This window comes from Eupeodes corollae, chromosome 1 (genome assembly GCF_945859685.1).
Source record: "Eupeodes corollae chromosome 1, idEupCoro1.1, whole genome shotgun sequence".
NCBI lineage: Eukaryota > Metazoa > Arthropoda > Insecta > Diptera > Syrphidae > Eupeodes > Eupeodes corollae.
In genome coordinates this window covers 27,924,433-27,946,034 of record NC_079147.1, presented here as the reverse complement: position 1 = coordinate 27,946,034, position 21,602 = coordinate 27,924,433, and the positions used below count along the sequence as shown (strand labels likewise).

Genomic DNA, 21,602 nt, shown 5'->3' with positions numbered 1-21,602 from the left:
TAATTAATTTGAAAAGTATTCGAACTTGCAAACCAATTAGTGTCTTTTTTTCAAATCCCCAATAAACTTAGCACAGACGAAGTGTTAGAAATGCAGCTTTACAGGTGGGTCGACGTCGAAGTCTAAGTCGAAGCTCCAAACCCAAAACCTTTGGTGCTGATTTACAAACTTTCTCAACTCGGTTTAGCACTTAATGCATCAACTTTAATACCTGCGTTGCATGCACATTCTTCCGCGATAAACAATTCCGGCTCAAGAGTGAGTATTTTTGTTCGTTTTTCAGTTGGTATTAAAAAAAGGTCTTAACATTGCTAACAGACGAGCATGAACATTAACTTGCCCCCTTGAAGTAATTGTCAAGTCACGAAGTCACTATGCATGGACGATTGACGACAACGACGAACGGCCTGAAAAACCGACTACGATGGACGCGGACACACGCTTAACACTCTTGAATGAAATATACCGAAAGTGGTTTTCTGGTGCTAGAGTGCTCCTGAAGCCGAAGACGAAGTCGATGCCCATGCGATGGTCTTTAGGGAAAGTGGACATGACGAAAAAAAAGAAGTCACATCAGGATAGATGATGGTAGAGATATGGCGGCTTTAATGGCTAAACATTAATGTGACATAATATACAAAGAAGACGTATTTTATTGCGAGATGTCAGAGTGCTAGGCGTTGCTAAAGGTGTTTGTGCTCTTGCAATTGCAACTACTGGCAACTTTACTGACTACGTTGATGGTGCTGGCTGAGGTGTTTGCTTCTGGGTGTATTTATAAAGATTGTGGAATTCTGGACACTTTTTATATTGTTTGAATTTATTATTAAAAGGTGAGTTATGTAAAGTTTTTTCGCTTTTACTTTTAACTATAAATTTACTTACCATATAGTAGTTTTATAGAGTTGATAGTGTAATCGTATAGATAAGATCTGAATGATGTTCAGAAAGTTAAATGTGACGGAAGACCTTTAAGCAATGTTAATTTACTTCTTCTTCAAAACAGGTATTAAACTAATTTTTTATGAGGACAATATTTAGAAGTTAAACGAGGCTGCGATGCTACCTATACACCATAAAAAGTTATTGTCATTTAAGAGACTTCGAAAAGTGTACAATTAATAACTGAAGTTTGAGCTGATTTTTTCAAGATAGTCAGGATATTAAAGCAATTTGGTTTGACATTTTTGGGAGGATATAATTTCGTCGTGATGAAATTTGGTTTAAAGTAATAATGCTAGTGACTCTAATTAAATTGTAAAGTATACATTTTGGCGTGGCACAAAATTGGTATAAAGAGTTAGGTCAGGTTGAAGTGGCTGTCCGGGAAGGAGTAGGGCACATTTAGGCCAGTTGTTGGCCCATTCTGATACCACATGAATCTTGAGTCCTTCTTTTGAGCTCAGTGAAACCAATTAGAGTTAATTACGAAACAAGATCGTTATAGAAAAATTATCTGAGTTAGGTCTTTTTTTAAAGTTAGAGCCGATAATCGAGCTTATGTAGATCAGGACAAGACTTCGTTAAGGGCTAAAAGTTCTCTCTGTAACAAGCCACAGTGTAAAATCGCAATGATGGAGGAATGAGAGACACCAACCGACCCCTTCATTCATTTTTGATCCATCTCTATAGAAGTGGATTGACCCGTCTGCCAGAAATGTCCTATCCTCGTAGAAAAATATGGATAAGGTATTGAAATCTGGACATTTCTATCAAGCTGCAATTGAGGGATGGTTCTGAATAATTAAGAATTACGGAATTACCAATACTGTTATTAGTCCACTGTGATAAATCTATAATGCAAATAGAAGATATTGAAGCTATTTATTTGCTGAGTATATCTATGAAGGTGTCAGATGAAAAATGTTGACATTTCTCGACGTTTCAAGGTCCCTAGAGTCGAAATGCAAGATTTTTAGAGAGATGTCTGTGCATGTGTGTGTGCGTATGTAATTTTTTAACATCTGGTAAAATTATGAGAAATATGAAATCAACAGTTTTTGTTTTACAAAAAATAAAATCCGAAAAAAAACATTTATCAAAGTTGGTAAAAATTGAATTTCGACTCAAATAACTTTTCAAAAATATTAGCTTATGACTTCAAATTTATTTCATCTTGTAAGAAATATTTTTTCAACATTAGGTAAAATTTTGAAAAAAATCTAATTGACCTTTTTAAAAAAAAAAAAAAAAACCTAAGCAAACAAATTAATTAAAGTTGGTAAAAATTTACTTTCAACTCAAATATCTTTTCAAAAATTTGAGATTATGGCTTCCAAATAATTTCCAATAATAAAAATATTGTTGTAAACATTCAGTTAAATTTTGAGCAAAATCTAATTGACAATTTTTTGCCAAAAAAATAAAAACCTAAGCAAAAAAATTAATAAAAGTTTGTAAAAATTGATTTCCGACTTAAATAACTTTAAAAATATTTAAAATATTGTCTTCAAACTCTTTTTTATTTCACGAAATGTTGAATTTTTTTATAAATCCAACAAATAAAGCTCATGTCTATACAGACAAGCCCGCTTAAATTGACGCATAGAAAATTTTATTCTTGAGATACCGGTCGAAATGTTGGAAAGAGTATGCCAAAATTGGACTAAGTGGATGTACCATTTGAGACGCAGTCAAGGTCAACATTTGCATAAAATAATCTTCAAACATTAAATTATATGAACCGTACTATCGATTCAATCAAAGATTTTATGCATTTTTCGGAATTGCATGCGTTTTTTTGAAAAACTTAACTATAGCCTTTAAAAAGTGACCGTTTAAAAAGCCAAGCTTCAAACAAATACTTTAGCTTATGGGTCCGTAAAATTAAACAAATAAGAAGACTCATAAAACCATGGTTTTCTAAAATCAGACAGTTTAGAAACTTAATATAACTGCTTCAAAAACGCATTGGCTTACATTACACAGCTATCTTTGTCCCAAGCACGATTAAAATTCAAACCTTTTTTCTAATAAAAAACGACGAAAACGTTTATGATTGTGTCGAATTTTTTTTTCATTTTTTGGGGTTGAACATAAAATATGTAATCTTACAAAGTTCAAGCAACAGTAAAAGGCGTAAGCTTTTTTGTGTCATGACCCGCCTTGAACCCGAACTGTCTATCCGGAATTATTTTGTTGTCCACAGCCGACTTAGTCAGAGCCCTATTGATGATCTTTTCGAAAACTTTGCTGATACTCGAAGGAAGACTTATCGACCGAAGATTTGACGAGTTGGAGTTGTCCTTTTCTTTTTTCGGGACAGAATGAACCACAGTGGTCTTCCAATGCACTGGATAATATGCATTATTCAGTGCATTTTTGAAGAGTGTGTTGTAAATGTCCTCTATCAGTAAATGTCTTTGTACAACGTTAGATATACCATCGACACCTGATGACTTTTTGTTTTTTATTGAATTGAAGATAAGCTGAAGCTCAACCTTCGTCACTAACAAGGGACTTGCTCCCGTTTACTCGGCGACTATGGTCTTTGCCAAGGAATCGGCATTTTAACCGCATTAAACCGCGGTTCTCAGATCACCATTTTGTCATATCATTCTGAAGGTAAAAGTGATTAAGTAGGTCTCTGTTTTTCCTCCGGATCTTCAATTATGTAAAAGTCATCGTCAAAGATGGCTTCTTCTGGATCTATTTGCACTGTCATGGGTACGTCTCTGTTCTCTTCGGTTCTTTGGAGTTTCAGATTCGGAAGGTCAATGTCGTTCTTTTTCCTGAATATCTTGTTGATTTTCGAGAACAAACTAGAGTCACTGGAATTAACTGACCCGATCTTGCGATCTCAGAACTTGTTAATTGATAACCTTTAGTTCTCCGTAATGAACAGATTGACATTTTTTATTGACGACTTCAGTGTCCTAACCTCCAAGTCATGTGGGCCTGTAAGTCGTCTGTTCAAGTTTGTTAGTCTTGTCAGTAAGCCACTCTTTTGCCTTCGCAGTTCGTCAATAGTCGCGTTTCTGTAAGCGTCCATTTGGTCCCGTTCTTTATACTTTGGGATTGTCCGTTCCATCGTTCGTTTTATTGTTTCGTCCATCTGTTGTAAATGTTGGTCAATTTCTGTGTTTGTCATGATTTTGGTGTTTGGTGGGGCTCTGTCACTCGAACGAAGTTTTCTCGCTAGGGCGTTGGTGAAACGAGACCAGCGCATCTTACTGTAATTGTCAGAATGCGTTGCAACGTATTCCTCCAACTCCAAGCGTTCGTTCGTAATCTACATTACAGCAGCCAGTCAGCAGTAATCACTGTCGTACTCGACTGTCCGTAAGCAGTTTCGAGGGTGATTACCCACTTTGCCTGTTATTGTCAGTGATGTCGTACAGCAAAAGATCCAGAAAGAAGTCGCTTCTTGGATACAATGGCTTTTCAGAAGCCAGCAGGTCGACGCCATATTCAACGTTGTAAAGATACATCAAATTAAAAAGATGGTTACCTCTGGGATTACTATGTTGATCTCCCCAATTTTCATGTTTTGCGTTAAAATCAACTGCCAAGATGAAATAGTTTTCTTCCAAGTTTAGTTTCAGTTCCCTAAAAAGAATCTCGAGTTCTGAAGCAAAGTAAGTAACCTGTACCTATGTTCTCTAACTAAGGCGATAACTTTTCGCATCGTTAAAAAATGAAACAACTCATTCCTCAGTTATCACCTCTGGAAAAAATCGGGTTTCTGTAATTGAACGCGATAAGTTCAATTTCCAAACTATTCTGACTGGAATATCAATTGGAAGGCGATAAGTTGAACTGCCAATCTTCTGTCAAATAAAAAAAGAAAGTTCTAAAATAATTGATATTGAGTAAAAGTAAAAAGAAATATTAATATATAAAATATATCTACTATGTTTGCAATAATTTTATTGTCGGAAATGGATCAACGACTCAACAGAATGCGTATACACAGGCGAAGACTTCGGGATAATACTAACCCATTTGAAATGCCAAAAGAGCGATTTCGGGAGTTGTACCGACTTAGTCGGGATGCAGCGCGCATTCTCGTTGAAGAAATGCGTCCACATATGAGGCAGGGACAGAGGACAACCTTTATACCCATCCCTGTTCGTATCTGTGCGGCACTGCATTTTTTGCGTCTGGGTCCTACCAAAGGGACGTTGGGCACGACTTTTCAGCAGCAATGAGCCGAACTATGGTGTCCCGCATTGTAGCCGAAGTATCCAAAATACTTCAGGACAAGCTAGCGGGCAAGTGGATAAAATTCCCCAGAGAAGAGGAATACGATTCAATAAAGCAAAGGTAAATTTGAAAAATATTTTTGAACTTATTATTATTATACATATGTAAATTATTATTAGATTTTTCAATGAGACCGGATTTCCCGGAGTTATTGGGGCTGTTGACTGCACCCATGTGAGGATCCAAAAACCAAACATTGAAATCGAAGCATGCTACCTCAACAGAAAAGGATACCACTCGAAGAACGTCCAGTTGGTAAATGTATACAATCCTTGAGCATGAGGAAACTATTTTCATATGATGTTTTTTTGAAATATTTGTTGAAATTAAAAATTGTTTTTGAAATTCAGCATAACACTTAATAAGTGACTCAGAAGCTTTTGAATTATCCAAATCGAGCAAATACTTTTCGAGTGACATTGAAATTTCACTGAAATTCTGATAAGTTTTAGTTGGAAAACGATGTCACTCGAAAAGTACCAATGTTTTGTTAAGGAATGAAAAACGAAGTGCAAGTCTTTATAAATATATGCTATAGGCTTATTTTTATTTTAACAAAATAATAAAAAACATCCTTAAAAAAAAATAAAAATAGTGAATCCAATAAAATAAATAAACTTCATAAAACATACAAACAGTAAAATAAATATGTATGCTTAAAAAAAAAACAAACAAATCACATGGAGAGAGTTAATTACATATAAAGAGCTAATATTCACTTTTTTTTAAAAAATCCAGAATTTCCTTGATTATTTTTAAAATTTCGTCGAGCTTTTGTTCGACGGAGCTTTGCATGGTCCTTGCTTCCTCCAAAGCATTTGCATACCCAATATTTTGGGTCTTCTTAACTTTTGGAGGTTTAGGGCCCTCGTCTTCATCTAGTTCAATTTCTAGATTCTATACATAAAAAAATAGATTAGAATTCAATTTAATAAAGAATAATTTGTAGGTATTTACATCGTATTCATTGAGTGCTACTTCTATTCCCAATTCAGGGGTTGAACCATCCCCATACGGCATCAATTGTTATGATCGACAAAACTTTTTCATCCATATCACTGAGTGGTCGAGGTCGGTCCACGACGCTCCCACCACCAGTTTTATTCATAAACGCCCTTTGCTCGCTGGCTTGTTTTTTAACGGACGATTTGATGTCTGTCCAGCACTAAAACAAAAATTAAAAATTAAAAACTTTGTCCTCAAAACAAGATCAACACCAAATTGGTGCTTACTTTGTTTTTGTATATGTATATTATGTATACCTTTTTCCATTGCTCAACAGTTTTTATGTTAGGTCCTTGAGCATTTAGCTGTGCGCTTAAACTCTCCCACGTCTCGCTGTTATTTTGCCTAGAATTTAGGCTTCAGAATTGGCCTCTTTCAAAGGGCTTGTTTTCGGCCATAATATATTCTATTTAAGTTGTCTTCTGGCCACCCGTAACTCGGGAGGATCTCTAAATTATAAAATTTGAATAAAATAATGTAAAAAATAGAACTTTTTATTATTTATTTATTTGTTCACCTTTTTAGCTTCAGACATTTTATTTAGTTTCTTGATCTATTCGCCTGCTTGATGGTAAGTGATAAGTTTTGACATTTGAATCGATGAACTTATCGACTTTCAAAGATACAGAAACCCATTTTATCACATTTTTCCAGTATTTCTATTCCGTTTGTTTCAGTCGATAAAGTTATCGACTGTCAAAAGATACAGAAACCCGATGATGCGATAAATTGATTTTTGTACCGATTCTCACCGTTTCTCGAAGAATTTTATCGATGCGATAGTTACAGAACATGGGTACTGTGGAGCTCCAGCCGCATAAGCCGCAATCATATACATCCGCTTCCCTTGAGTGAGAGAGATGCATACAACGCAAACTTCTAGCGTCTTGAGCTTTCGTAATTTATTGTTATATACGACTTTATAATTAATGCCTTTTCGTATAAAGAGAGCGACACCGCCCACTTGAGTAGAGTTGGGCCGGTCTCTTCTTACGGTATTGTAATTTTTATGAGTCAATTTGTGTTTTTGGTTTACCTTAGTTTCGCTAGCCATAAACACATCGGGACTGTTGTCTTTCAATAATTGGAACATATTGGCTCTTCGTTCAATCCTAATCAGTGAATTTACATTCACAGCTAGGACTTTAAGGCGAGTAGAGATGATCTACCCTTTTGCCTTGCTCCTTTATCTGACTTTGCAGTCCTGTTAGTTGACCTTGAATGCTCAACAACAAGGCTACAATGTCAGGCTGCACCTCTGGTGCCTTAGGCACAGGGGCCTTTGGGGTAACCGTTGGTGGAGCCTGTCTCGTGTTCCCATCTCCTGACACCATTTGGGCGTAGGAAAATTTCTTGGACCTTAGGCCAACCCCTATAGCTAGCCGGGTGCCCTTGGTTCCCACAAAAGACATACTTGAGCAGGGTAAAATCCTCAACCCGCTCATTACCCAGCTTGCATTCTCCTTCGATGTGGGCTTCTGAGCACCTGACACAGCGCAACTGCATATTGCAGTTGGCTTTGGCATGGCCAAACCTCTGGCTATTGGTACATTGTAGAATGTCGTCGTGCCTTTTTAATGTGCGAGAGATCCGATTTTCTTCACACTCTCAAAACTGCTTCAGGGCGATAATGTTACGAGTCCAACGCACTAACCATCATGCCACGGGTACTATACCAATTCTTTTATCTGCAGTGAAATTGTTGTATCTGTAATACTTGTAAAATCATAATTGACTACGAAAATTTTTGTCAAAACAACGCACCTAGGTTAAAAAATTGATCATCATTTTGATTTATTTTATTCACTCTTGATTTCTACCCACATCAAAGAATAAAGCATCAATTTAAGTGTCTCCAAGGTAAAATGTTAAAACAAAAACAAGATGCATCACCATGACCTTAATGGATGCAACCATATTGCGCATTAGTATTGCTACCGCTTACGATCAACAAACATGGTCTTAATGATGTTCTCATCAGAAAATGTCACCTGTCATTCATTTGGCTAAAACGTGCTAAAAGTTATTTTATAGTTTTTTTTTTACCTCTGGTTTTTCATTGCGACAATCATTTGCACGTTTTTTATATAATGTTTTATTTTTCTGTGCAATTTTTTTTTTTGTGATTAATTATTTTAGACTTGGTGACATTCTATGTGCAAAAATCCTTAAAAGAATCTAAAAGTTTTGTGTCATGTTTTTTGATATAAGTGATGTTTAATCACGAACTAATGATCGATCAAATTTTATACGATGCCTTTGTACCTTTGTTAAAAAGTGAAGATAGAAACATTTTTAAAATGTGTAAGCACAAAGAAGTAGTAACATGACGAACTTAATTGGAAATAAGTTTTTATTGAGTCATAATAAATACAAAAATTACGTGACAATACATAATACTGTAATATTAATAAATTTTGATAGTTTAATTAGTTACAATATAGTCAAAGGCAATTTTGTAACAAAACACTATTTCGGTTTGTTTATAGATCAAAATAAAATTATTTATCGACTTCATTTATTTATTTCATCCTTTTTTAAGGACAGTTCTGAAGTTTTGTATTTCCGTACAAAAATTGATTTTTGACTCGGATATACTGGCAAAATTAAACATATTGGCTTAAAAACTTCATAGCTGCAAAGCACAAACAAGCCTTGGATACGGACGGATTTACGGTTGTACGCAAACGAATTAAGGACAACGAACTTCTGATAACAGACCAGGAAGGGAAGACATCTTTTAGTGGAATAATCGGGAAAACAGCCTGCACGACAACACTTCCGAGAACGGATTCAGGCTCATATATTTTGCTGCGGGGTGAAACGTCATGGTAGCCAGTACGAGTTTTCCACATCTCAACATCAACAAAGGAACTTGGAGTTCTCCAGATCAATCTACCGTCAACCAGATTGACCATATTGCGATGGATGCCAGACACGCCTTCAGCATCATGGATGGCCGAACTTTCCGACAAGCTAACATCGACTCGGACAACTACCTCGATGTAGCCAAATTAGCACTTCGGATTTCCAGACCCATAGCAAAATAGCTAGGTGGTCTGAGAAGGTACAACGTCCAACGGCTACAATCAAAAGAGATCGCCAAATCCTTATCAGACCGAGTTACAAGTAACCTCTCTCGAAGTTCTCTGCCGCCAACACAATGTATCGAGACAAAATGGCAACATTGCCAAGAGAAGCCGCCTCTGATGTGCTGGGATGCAAGAAGCCACCAACAAGGAACCTCTGGTTTGATGAGGAATGTCGGCAGGCAAATGCAGCCAAACAACAAGCACGCAAAGCGGCGCTGCATAGAAGGACGGGAGCTGCTTATGAGCTCTATAAGCAGAAGAGGCAAAAGTAACATGGTCTTCTCAAAAGGAAAAAGAGAGGGTATAAAAAGCGTGCGGTTGAAAATTTTGAGAGGTGTGAAAGCAGGAATGAATTTCGAAAGTTTATGAACAGGTGAAACGAAATTCACAAGTACATAAACCTAGAACCGAAGGCTGCAAAGATGAAAATGGAATCATCATAGTGGAACCGCAGTCAATGCTGAGGATATAGAAGGACCACTTCTACAGACTGTATAACGGCGACGACGAACTGAATTCCGCTGTCAGGCAGGATGATCCATTCAACATAGACGACGAAAGCCAACAATCCTGTCTTCCTGGCTTAGACGAAATAAAGATTGTCATATCTAAGCTGAAATCTAATAAAGCCACTGGAGCGGATGGCTTGAATGCCGAGCTCTTTAAAGCAGCTGGAGATATGTTGGTTAGGAGCATGCACCAACTTATCTGTAAGATATGGTCGGAAGAAAGCATGCCCGATGAATGGAACCTCATTATTGTTTGCCCGATCTTAAAAAAAGAAGACCCTCTAAACTGCACCAGCTATAGAGGAATCAGTCTCCTTAATATCGCCTATAAAATCTTCTCTGCCGTAATATGTGAACGTCTAAAGCATATCGTCAACAACCTGATAGTTCCTTATCAGTGTGGTTTTAGACCAGGAAAGTCCACAGTTGATCAAATATTCACATCACGGCAGATCCTGGAAAAATCCCAAGAACACCAAATCGACACCCACCATCTCTTCATCGATATCAAGGCCGCATATGACAGCATTAAAAGGGACAAGCTGGATAGAGCCATGTCTAGCTTTGGCATCCCTGCTAAATTCGTCCGTTTGTGCAGGATGACCATGGAGAATTCACACTGCTCCATAAAGGTTGGAAACAACTTAACAGAACCTTTGGTAGACAAGGTGATGCGTTGTCATGTGATTTTTTTAACATCGTGCTTAAAAGAATATTGCAGAGCTGTCGTCAAGAAAGGACATACAACATCGATTTCTTGGTCAAAACGTCACCATCGACAGACGTAACTTTGAGGTAGTCAAGGAATTCGTCTACGTCTAATTCGGCTCCGCTGTGAACGCAGAAAACAACACCAACGCTGAGATCAAAGGCAAAATAACTCTTGCTAACCGTTGTTTCTTTGGGCTAAGAAAGCAATTAAATGGTCCCTTTCTCGAGGGACCAAAGTTTAGCTATATAAGACCCTTATTATCCCCATCCTGCTATACGGTGCAGAAGCATCGACTATTAAAAAGCGGATGAAAGCACCTTGGGTCGGTTCGAGAGAAAAGTTCTTCGTGTGATCTACGGTCCCGCATGCATAGAGATTGAGTGATGGAGGAGATGGAACGACGGGCTCTACAGTACCGAAGACTTCGCCACAAGGGTAAAAGTACAACGACTAAAATGGCTGGGTAACGTAGACCGCATGGAAACCAATGCTCCGGCCCGGAAAGTTTTCGAATCCACACCTACAGGACGGCGGCGCGGCGCGCGCCGCGCCGTGGAGGAAGACCGCGGATCAGGTGGCGAGCACAAGTGGAAAGTGAACTCACCCAACTTGGAGCGCAAAACTAGAGACATCTAGCTATAGGCCGAGCTAGATGGAAAAGTTTGTTGGGTGAGTCCCTAGTTCACACAGGACTGTAGCGCCACCTTAAGTAAGTAAGTAAGGCTAAAAACAAATTTAATTTTTCAGAAAATATTGTTTTCAATATCGGGAAAATTTTTTATAAAAATCCAAAAAACCACCAGTAAATTATTTCATACAAAATGAAATCAACGATTCTTGATATCTTTAGGATAAATGATAACATTGCCTTTAAAATTATTTCATTTTATGCAAAATTTTTGATATTAATTTAAGATAATGTTGTTAAAAAAATAAAAAAATCTAGTAGGTATCTTTTTATATACAAAATAAAAAAAAGTTAAAGAATCCTACTAAAAAACTAAAACTGTCAAAAACTGGGTTTTGACTAAAAGAATCCTTTAAAAAACAGATTTGAAATCAAACTTGTGTATCATATGCAAACTATTGTTGATAAATTAATGTTTTTTTTTTAGAAAAACTCATTTTGTTTACAAAAACGACAAACAACTGATATGAAATTATTTTTGACTAAAGCAGAATGGGAAAAAAGATAAATATTTGTATTCATTTTTTATTAAATGTTTAAAAAATACAATTTCTTGGGTTTAAAATCGAAAATTAGAATTTGTTCAAAAATTAACCGATACATTTTTTCTGAGGATATCTCTAATTTGTTTGTCGAAATTCGGTTTCTTTCTACAGGAAAAACATATTTTGGTATTGTTTCTTTTTTTTTATTTTTGAAGTTTAAGTTCAAGAACTAATCGACCGATTTCAATAATCTTCTCTTTCGGTACTCTATAGACTCCGGAAAATTGAGTCTGAAAAAAGGCATTCTTTCTCATTTTCTGGGTTTTTTTTAAATTTTTTTTTGTTGCGTTTTACTCATTAATAGAAATGGCAACAAAAAAAATATTTTTTTTTTGGAAAAAGTGTAAGTTTAAAACAATTTCTTACATTTCCGCGTGAAAGCAATACAAATCCTCTAAAGTATTGTGTATTGTAAATTGCAACTGAGAAGTTTTAGTGCCCTAATTAAATTTTCTACATAGCTAACTGTTTGGTTTTGGTTTTATTTTGCGTTTTTGTATATTGTGATGGCTGGTAAGTTTTGTGTTCAGTATAGCAACATTCGTGGGCTTAGGAAAAATTTGCATGCCGCATGCATTCTTATTGTTTTGAATAGCCAGCTGTTTTGGCATTAAGCGAAACTCAGGTTGCTGAAAACACTGACCACTCGGAGTATAACCTTTTAGGTAATGGCTTAGTATTTTTATTCTTTTCTTACCATGGTCTAGCGGTATATAAAGAGAACGAGGTTGCTTATCAACTTAAGCAAGATATGGTCAGAGCACCAACATTCGTACAGTTCCTAGAGTACTAAAAGATCTTGACATTCCCAAATCCGCTGCTCCGGATAGTACCCCAGCTATTGTTCTGAAGATTACTGTGTAAGCTTTTTCATGCGTCCTGGTCTCTTTCCGAGGTGATGTAAAATAAATTTGTCTAGCCTATCCCTAAAAAAGGTGAAACCTCCTCCCCCTCTAACTATCGTCCAATTGCACTTATGTACCTTCCTTCCAAGGTCATGAAAACGCTGATCAATTTTCAGCTTAAGAAATTACTTGAGGAACAGAAGCTTCTTATTGACCGACAGTATGGCTTTTATTGCAATTTGTATCTCTTTTTTTTATCTCTTACCGAACAGTGGAACAAATCTTTTTATCGTTTTGGAGAAAGTAAGATTATTGCACTTGATATTTCAAAGGCATTTGATAGAGTTTGGCATCAAGTTCTCTTATCGAAAATGCATGTTTTTGGTACTTTTCGGACCGTTTAATTAAAGTAGTATTGGACTTGTTCAAATCTGATACATACAAAATAAACGCTGGTGTGCTCCAGAGCTCCGTTTTGTCTCCGAATCTCTTCCTTATATTCATAAATGATCTTCTGTCTGAAACTTCCAACCAAGTACATTGTTTCGTTGATGACAGTACTCTCATCCTTGTTCTTCGGATTTGAAATACCAACGTCAGCGTTAATTATGATCCTAACAGCATTGTTCAATGGGGAATCAAAAACCGTGTAGAATTTAATGCTTTTAAAACTCAATGCTGTTTACTGTCGCAAAGCGTAACCCTCCCCCAATGCCATGAGTGGAAAACTGTGTCCAGGAGACTAAACAACTATCAGTCCTAGGTATGTGCATTACACTTGTTGTAGAGTTTTTTTTTTTTTTTTTTTTTTTTATATCCGATGGAAATCTTCAAAAGACACTCGGTAAGAATCGGTACCGAGTAGTGTGGGACTCTTACCGCACTAAAACCACCGGTAAATCAGGACCAATCTATGAAAGATCGACAAATGATTTTTATTTCTTAATTTTTAAAATCGCATTGGGGGAAGTTTAAGGTTATAACACTTTCCCGTAGCTTTTAGCCCATCAGCTCATGAGGCTTGGTTCTTCTTAATCTCCGAACATTGTCTCGTACATTTAATACGGTCTCCATTTCAGAGTTAGTATGACTTTGCAGCCGCTTATTGTGTGATACAGCGTGTTTCTTAACCACTTCTGTAACCATTTCAATTTGAAGGTCACGATGTAGATCGCTATTTCTTATATACCAAGGGGCATTTATTATTCCACGAAGGACCTTGCTTTGGAATTTTTGGATGGGTTCAGCATTTGTTTTCTTTGTACAGCCCCATAGTTGGATGCCATATGCCCAAACGGGTTTCAATACTTGCTTATATAACATTAGTTTGTTCTGGATAGATAGGTCAGAGTTCTTTCCTATTAACCAGTATATTTTTCTGTACTTCAAGTTTAGTTCTTCTCTTTTCTTTTTGATGTGTTCTTTCCATTTAAGCTTTGCATCCAAATTCATTCCAAGGTATTTGGCGGTATTGGAGTAAGGTACTTCTGTACTGTTTATAAAAATTGGAACATTGTTTATGTTTTTGTTTGTAAAGTTTATATGCGTCGATTTTGTTTCGTTTAATTTGATACGCCATTTGTGCGTCCAATCACTAACTTTATCGACTGCATTTTGCAATTTTTGTGTAGCCTTCGTAACGGATTTATCTGGCACCAATATTGCAGTATCATCAGCAAAGGTGGCCATGATAGCGTTGATGTCCACTGGAATATCCCTTGTATATAACAGATACAGGGTTGGTCCTAGGACACTTCCTTGTGGTACACCGGCTGCAATTTTCTTAAGTTCCGAGTAATTTTGGTCGTACCGTACTCTAAAGAGTCGGTTCGTAACGTAGGATTTCAGTATTTCGTAGTACTGCCTGGGGAAGTCCCTATGCAGTTTGTACTCAAGTCCCAAGTGCCAAACCTTGTCAAAAGCTTGAGCAACATCTAAGAATACAGACGAGCATACTTGTTTTTCTTCAAGTGCCTTTTCCACAACATCCGTAATTCGATGCACTTGGTCTATCGTGGAATGTTTATTTCTAAATCCAAACTGATGGCTCGGAATTAGTCTTCTTTCTTCAATTATTTTGTTAAGCCTTTTAAGTAGCAGTTTTTCAAAAACTTTTGCCATGATTGGTATAAGCGATATTGGTCTGTAGGATGTAACTTCTGTTGGTGGCTTACCTTGTTTAGGTATAACAATGACTTCCGAAATTTTCCAATGATGTGGCACATATCTTAGTTTAAGGCATGCGTTTATTATAAATTGGAGTTTCTTGAAGGCTATAAGAGGCATTTCTTTCAGAACCTGAGCAGTTATAAGATCGTACCCTGGTGATTTTTTGTTTGACAACTTATGTTGACGCATGCTTCTTACTTCTTTGAGCGTGACAAAAGGTATTTCACATTCGTCGTTTCTGTCAACAAACTGTAAGGGATCTGTAGCTGTGCTTGCTGGGAATGGCTTGAAAACATTCGCGAGATGTTCAGCAAAGAGATCAGCCTTTTGTTTCGGGTTTCCGATCCATTTACCATCTTGAGATTTTATCGGCGGGTTTTGTGTCTGAGGTCTTTTTAGGCGCTTAGTTGCTTTCCATAAGGAGTATTCTGTAGAAGCATCCGTCGTCAGACTTTTCAGGAATCTACTTAGTGAATCATTTTTAAACTCACAGATTCTTTTTTTTAATTCGTTGTTAAGACGATTAAAAACTACCTTATCATCTGGGAATCTCGTGGATTGCCATTTTCTTCTAGCTCTTCTTTTTTCCAATATCAACTCCTTTATTTCGATAGGATATTTTATTTCTTTTTCTCTCGCATTCGAAATAGTTTGAGTACTTTCTTCTGCAGCCTGCTGCACATCAGCAATAAATTGTTCTACTTCATGATCAATTTGGTCAATTGTTTGCATAGTGGATCTTAGGTTTATAAAATTTTCAAGTTTGTCTCTGAATGCGTTCCAGTTTGTTCTGTTATTCACCAGCTTGGGATTACTTTTTTCTATTATTTCTGTTTCGCTCAGTGATAAAATTACTGGAGTATGATCTGATGATAAATCGTAATTACCTTCGACACTTATATGATTTCGTTTAATACCTTTAACTACGAAAAAGTCAATAAGGTCTGGTATTTTGTTAGTATCAGATGGCCAATATGTTGGCGAACCAGAAGAATAAAATTCGCAGTTGTATTTTCGGCCTGCTTGGTATAGCCGTTTACCTTTTGTTGTTATGAGCCTAGACCCCCATTGGGTGTGTTTAGCATTGAAGTCGCCACCAACAAGGAAGTTATGTCCTAACAAATGTAGGAGTTCTGCATAGTCTTCTTCAGTTGGAGAGCGCCTCGGAGGGCAGTATATAGCTGCTATTTTGAATTCTTTCTTTTTTATACCAATACTAATTGTTGTTACTTGCATGTTTTCTTTAGTAAACTTTGGTTCTTCAAAGTGTGTTAAGCACTTTTTTATAAGTATTGCTGATCCTCCCCTAGCTTTGTCAGCTGGGTGCGGAGCGTGATAACATGTATAGTTTGGTAATTTATTATCAAGATTTTGTTCAATAGCGAGGTGGGTTTCGGACACCAAACAAATGTCTATATGCTCTATGTCTAAAAAGATGTTTAGTTCTGATACATGCTGTAAGAGACCGTTTGCATTCCATGTTGCGATTTTGAGTGTTCTGTCCATCATTGTTTTTTAAGAGCGACTTCTTCGCTTAGCTGTTTTATGTTTAAATCTTGTTGGTCAATCCTTTTCAGGATGAGTTCCAGCATTTCTTTTATAGAAGTTTCCTCATTCTTCCGCACATTTTTTACAATCTGGGAATAGGATTTATTTTCATCACTTTTGCTTAGTGCAATTGCTTTTCCCGGTTGATTTTTAGTAATGTTATCGACCGTTACTTTTTTGCTTTCGACTACTGTTTTTTTGTTGGTTGAGTTTCTAAACTTGTTCCCAGTTTTGTTTTTTCTTTTTGTGTCTTGGAACTTTTTTGCTACTGGACATCCTCTGTAACTTGCAGGATGATTGCCTTGACAATTAACACATTTCGCTTTCTGTTCTCTGCCCATGGGACAGTTTTTGGTTGCATGTCTGCCTTCACATTTAACACAAGCGAACTCGCGATTGCAGTATTTTTGTGTATGCCCAAAGGCTTGACAGCGCTTACATTGTGGAACACTTTTCGACTTTCGCAGTGGTTCAATTTTGACAACTATGCCCATAATTGATTTAATACTGTAAATCTTATCGAGACTTTCTTTATTTTCAAACGTGAGCATAAATAAAGGTAGAGATCTCTTTTTTGTCGTTGATACCCCAGTGGAGTCTTTTACTATCTCATTTTTAATAAGATTATTGGCATCGAGAGCTTGAAAGCCTTTTTGTATAAGGTCTTCGACAATTTCTTTGGCAACACATGAAGAGTGAAGGCCTCTTGCTACTACTTTTATCGATCTTGTAGCTTTATTTTCGTACGAGTGCCACTGAATTTTCTTTTTGTTCAATTCTTCAGTGACAGATCTATACACATCGGCGTCTTCAACAATGACTTTCCAATTGTCTTTATTGTATGATGTATATTTACATGCCTTATTCGTGCATTTTTCTACTATGCTCTTTAGCTCGCCAAACATTGCCAATCCGGAGATCATAATTGGGGGTGGGGCAGTTTGCCTGGTACCTTTAACGTGAGACTTATTTTGGGGTAAATCTCTTATTTCTTTATTGGATGCTCTCATTTTTGTAGCAGTATCTGATTTTGAACCTGTTTGCTGACATTTTATAACAGCCTCTGGGCTACTCTCTGCTTTTCGTTTCTTTGACTTACGTTTATTTCGGTTTCCTTCAGTTTCAAGGAGGAGCTCTTCCTCATCAGTATGAAACTCATTAGCAGTTTTTTGTGGGCTTTTCACTACTGGTGACTTTTGACTTGATATGTTGTCTTTCACGGACTTTTTATCGAGCAAGCTGACTTTCTCTTCGAGTCTCTTCACTTGTTGCTGAAGACTTTCAACAAGGGCTTCAAGTTGTTTTCTGGCTAAGATTTCTATTTGCCATTTATCGAAATAATTTTCGGATTCAACTTGGTGGATCTCGTTGTTTTTTGTGAAACACTGCTGATCTTTTGTTTCGATCTTTTCATGGATGGTTCCTTTTTCGTTAATGACTTCTATGTCATTTGATTTTTGCGTTGGGGGTTTCGATGGAGTAACCCTTGGTGATATTTTTGGTGGAGTTCTTAGTGTTTTTGAACTCCGTCTATTTCCTAGAAGCAATAATTGGTCCTCCCCAGAATCCATAGGACCGATCTCCGAAGAGAGTGGATTTACCAGTTTATCTGGCTTGCCACCTGGGGTATTATATCTATTTGTTTTACTCATTGCCATATTTGTTTTTGTTTTTGTAACTTTTGTTTAGTCCCATAAATAGCTCAGTTACCTCTTCTATTTAGGTTTCTTGCAGAACTGGTTCTTCAGAGCGATTATCTTATCTTTTGCTCCTAATTCCTGAGAAGGTAGCTCAGGTGTCTCAGCTCTTGGATTCAATAGATCCAACGCTCGTCGTTAGTTCACCTTACGGTTATCCAGCGGGCACCACTTGGAGGTGACGATGCGATTTTGCTCCGCAAAATAGAGTGATCATATATTTGATATCGCCAAAAATGCTGATAAGTGTTTAGGTTTTCTCCGACGATGCAAGATCTGGCCCCTTCCCCTTCTGAACTGACTATAATTTACAAAGCTTTTATTCGCCCAAACTCGAGTTTATACACTCTCACATTTGGGCTAGCGCCCTAATAACGTACTTGAGTCTTCTAAATAGAATCGAAAAAAGAGCTCTTAAAATGATAGCAGATAGTTCTCTTACCGAAACATTTTTCCTCAATATTTCCTACTCATTACAATGTGCAGATATTCAAAATAAATGTTCATTGGTTTCTTCTTTCTAATCTTATCCTCCTTTCCTTATTGCTTCTACTGTGTTCAATCATTATAAGGGTAATCATAACCCCTTTGGTGCGCACAATATAAAAAAAACACAAAACATTAAAGAACGTTTTTAAGCGGTGATTAAAAACTCGTCTACATATTAACCGTGTGACCCTCTTATTAAATGTCTTGATCCGCCGTATTATATTGTATTGTAAGATGAATCAAAAATTGAATTCTTCTATACTTTCTTCTCTCCTTTAAAAAAAACTTCTTCGTGATAAATTTTATTAAAGTATATTATGCTTCAAAAAGACCGGCACACAATTTTTAAATCAAATAAATGGAAGATAAAAAAACATTCAATCAGTACTTTGTTATGAAAACAGAAGAAAAGAAATAAATAGGAATAAATTGATTACGAAAGAGTATTTATGAAATTCTTTCAAAGTTTTTTCTTTAATTAAATAAGTTCAACACCTGTTTCCCTTTATAAATAAATGTATGCATGGTATGTATGTACCAATAGTCGAAAAATGATCTCTTCAGTAATAAATAGTTTTTTTTTTATATTAAAATCCTAGAGAAAACAATAAAAACAAAGTCTACCTGAAGGTTTATATTTGTTCAATCAAACTGCATAACATTTTTGAATCGATGGAGAAATTTCGGCTCGTTAAAGCCTGATTTGAACAATAAAGCAGCTGTGTACCCAAAACAATATACATACTCAAAATATTAAGATTTAAGATTAAATACAAATCTAAACTGTACCGCCCAAATAAATATTTTGATCTAATTAGCAACACTAAATGAAACAAGTTTTGATTAGAAACAAAAACAATATTTAATTTAGTTCTTTAAAAAAAAAAACATTTTATCAAATTGAATATTTAGTCTTAAACACTAATTTAAGTTTAACATTTAAGAACATTATCATATAAACCTCATCCCAGAGAAGGGTGGTTAGTCTTGATATAATTTTTAAAGTTTTTTAAATTGTTGTCTAAACTTTTGAAATTTATATGTACTAACTTTAGTAAAAATAAGTCAATTTCATTTTTAAAAATGTTCGTAAGGATTCTTTTATTTAAAACATTTTTAAATACTTTGTTAAAATATAAAGACCATAGTAAACTTCTTGTCTGTTTCATAAATAAACAAGAATTTCGAACTATGAAAGTATTTTCCGAAATCTATGTTATTGGATAATTATCGGAAATAAAAATGATATAATTTTGATTTTTGTCAATTGGTCTAAAGATTCAACAAAATATTAATACCCACATTTTTTTGTGAGATGAAAAATTTTAATTTAATATCTTTTTTGTTCTAAAAATAATGGAGTCAAAAACCATTTCTTTTCAGTTTTTGGTGTTTTCTGTGTTTTGTAAAAAAAAGATAACAACAATATTTTAAATATATGATAAAATAAGTTTGTTTTCAATATCTGTTTTCGCATCCGAGATTTTTGGTATAGCCCTTTCCAAATCTACATTCATTGAATCGCAATTGAATAGCTTGTAATTACCAACATTAATTATCATTAATGCAGAGCAACATTTAATAATTTTACTTACACATACCTAATTATTGTTTACACTTTCAACAATCTGGAATTGGTGATAAAAGATAAATAATATTTTGTTTGTACTTAGAAGAAATTAATTAACCCAACTTCAAAATCAACGAATAATCTTTACTAGCTTACATTGCAGTCAATTAAATTGTTTCGAAATAGATTAGATAATAATTCAGCTTTCCAAATATAAAAAGAAAATTAAGCTCACTACGAATAAAAATATTTAAAATCTTTTATTTCTTCCAGTTTACATCAAGACGCGAAACATGCTCAAAAATCAAAGACTTCTTAAGAGCGTTACTCTTATTTTATCACTGATTTGTGTAACAATTTTTCCAAGTATGTTGATTTTTCTAGTGAAATTTTTTAAAAATACAAATTGATTTCAATTCTTAGCTGCTAATGGACAATCAAGAATTTCTGGAGGCGATGAAGTCAAACCAAATGAAATTAAATTTCAAGCTTCTGTAAGGGTTTATGATCAACATGTTTGTGGTGGAACCATAATAAGTTCAAAACACATTCTAACAGCTGCCCATTGCTTGGATGGACTTGGGTTTGAAGAACCTTTTGATGATCTATCAGTTGTGACAGGAGGCCTCAAACTTCTCGATACTCGTAACCAACATACAGTTGCTGATATTACTGTGCATGAGGGTTTCTTGAATGGTCTGCAGGATTCATGGATAAATGATATCGCTATTATCACAGTAAGTTTTTTGATTACTCAATTTTTCTAGGAGTAAATAATTAGTCTTCTGTCCGTCTCAATAGCTACAAGATGAAATTGATTTCGATGAAACTCAAGCTCCTGCTGATTTGCCTACTGAACCTATTTCAAACGATTTGTCGGGTATTGTTATCGGATGGGGTCGGCAAGATTTTGCAAATTCTTACTTGGCAAAAACTCTTAGAAAAGCAACACTGAAAGTTCTAACTTCCGAAGAATGTCAACCAACAATGAAAGCTAAAATTTATCCGAGTCAAATTTGTGGATTTGCTGGAAAGAATATTGGAATTTGCAAAGTAAGTTTTGGAGAATTCTGAAAAATGTGTTTAAATTTTTAATAATTTTTCATTTTTTTTTTCATTTAGGGTGACAGTGGTGGTCCCTTAGTTGTTGATAATACTGTAGTTGGAATTTCTTCATGGAATGTTCCCTGTGCTACTGGAGTACCAGATGTTTTTACAAATGTTTACAACTATCTTGATTTTATCAATGAAGTTATGGCTAAAAGCAAATAAAGTGATAAATTATTGTTTGTTTTGATTAGAATTCTAAATTGACATAGACATAAAGTTCTGTTTTGATTAGAATTTCGATTTGACATAGAAATAAAGACGCAATACTTTAACCAATGAATAAAACGTTGAGCCGATTTCAAAAGATGATTTTGATAATCTTAACCTACTTCAATGTTTAGTAACTTTAGATACATTAGACTTCTGATTTTCGGTCGATCCCCAGATTAATGTTTGTTTAGTTTTATTTGTTTGCAAA

The 21,602-nt window shown here is 35.6% G+C and overlaps 1 protein-coding gene across 1 annotated transcript in view; it reads left to right on the top strand.

Moving 5' to 3' along the window:
* The window catches only part of LOC129954032 (chymotrypsin-2-like), a 71,793-nt gene extending 50,431 nt beyond the window's left edge, over window positions 1–21,362 (top strand). The window contains exons 2-5 of the mRNA XM_056067662.1: window positions 20,348–20,440; window positions 20,498–20,811; window positions 20,876–21,127; window positions 21,197–21,362. Coding sequence (XP_055923637.1) covers window positions 20,368–20,440; window positions 20,498–20,811; window positions 20,876–21,127; window positions 21,197–21,346 — 789 coding nt within the window. The 5' untranslated portion in view covers window positions 20,348–20,367 and the 3' untranslated portion in view covers window positions 21,347–21,362. The remainder of the gene's footprint in view (window positions 1–20,347; window positions 20,441–20,497; window positions 20,812–20,875; window positions 21,128–21,196) is intronic.
* The last annotated feature ends 240 nt before the right edge of the window (window positions 21,363–21,602 follow it).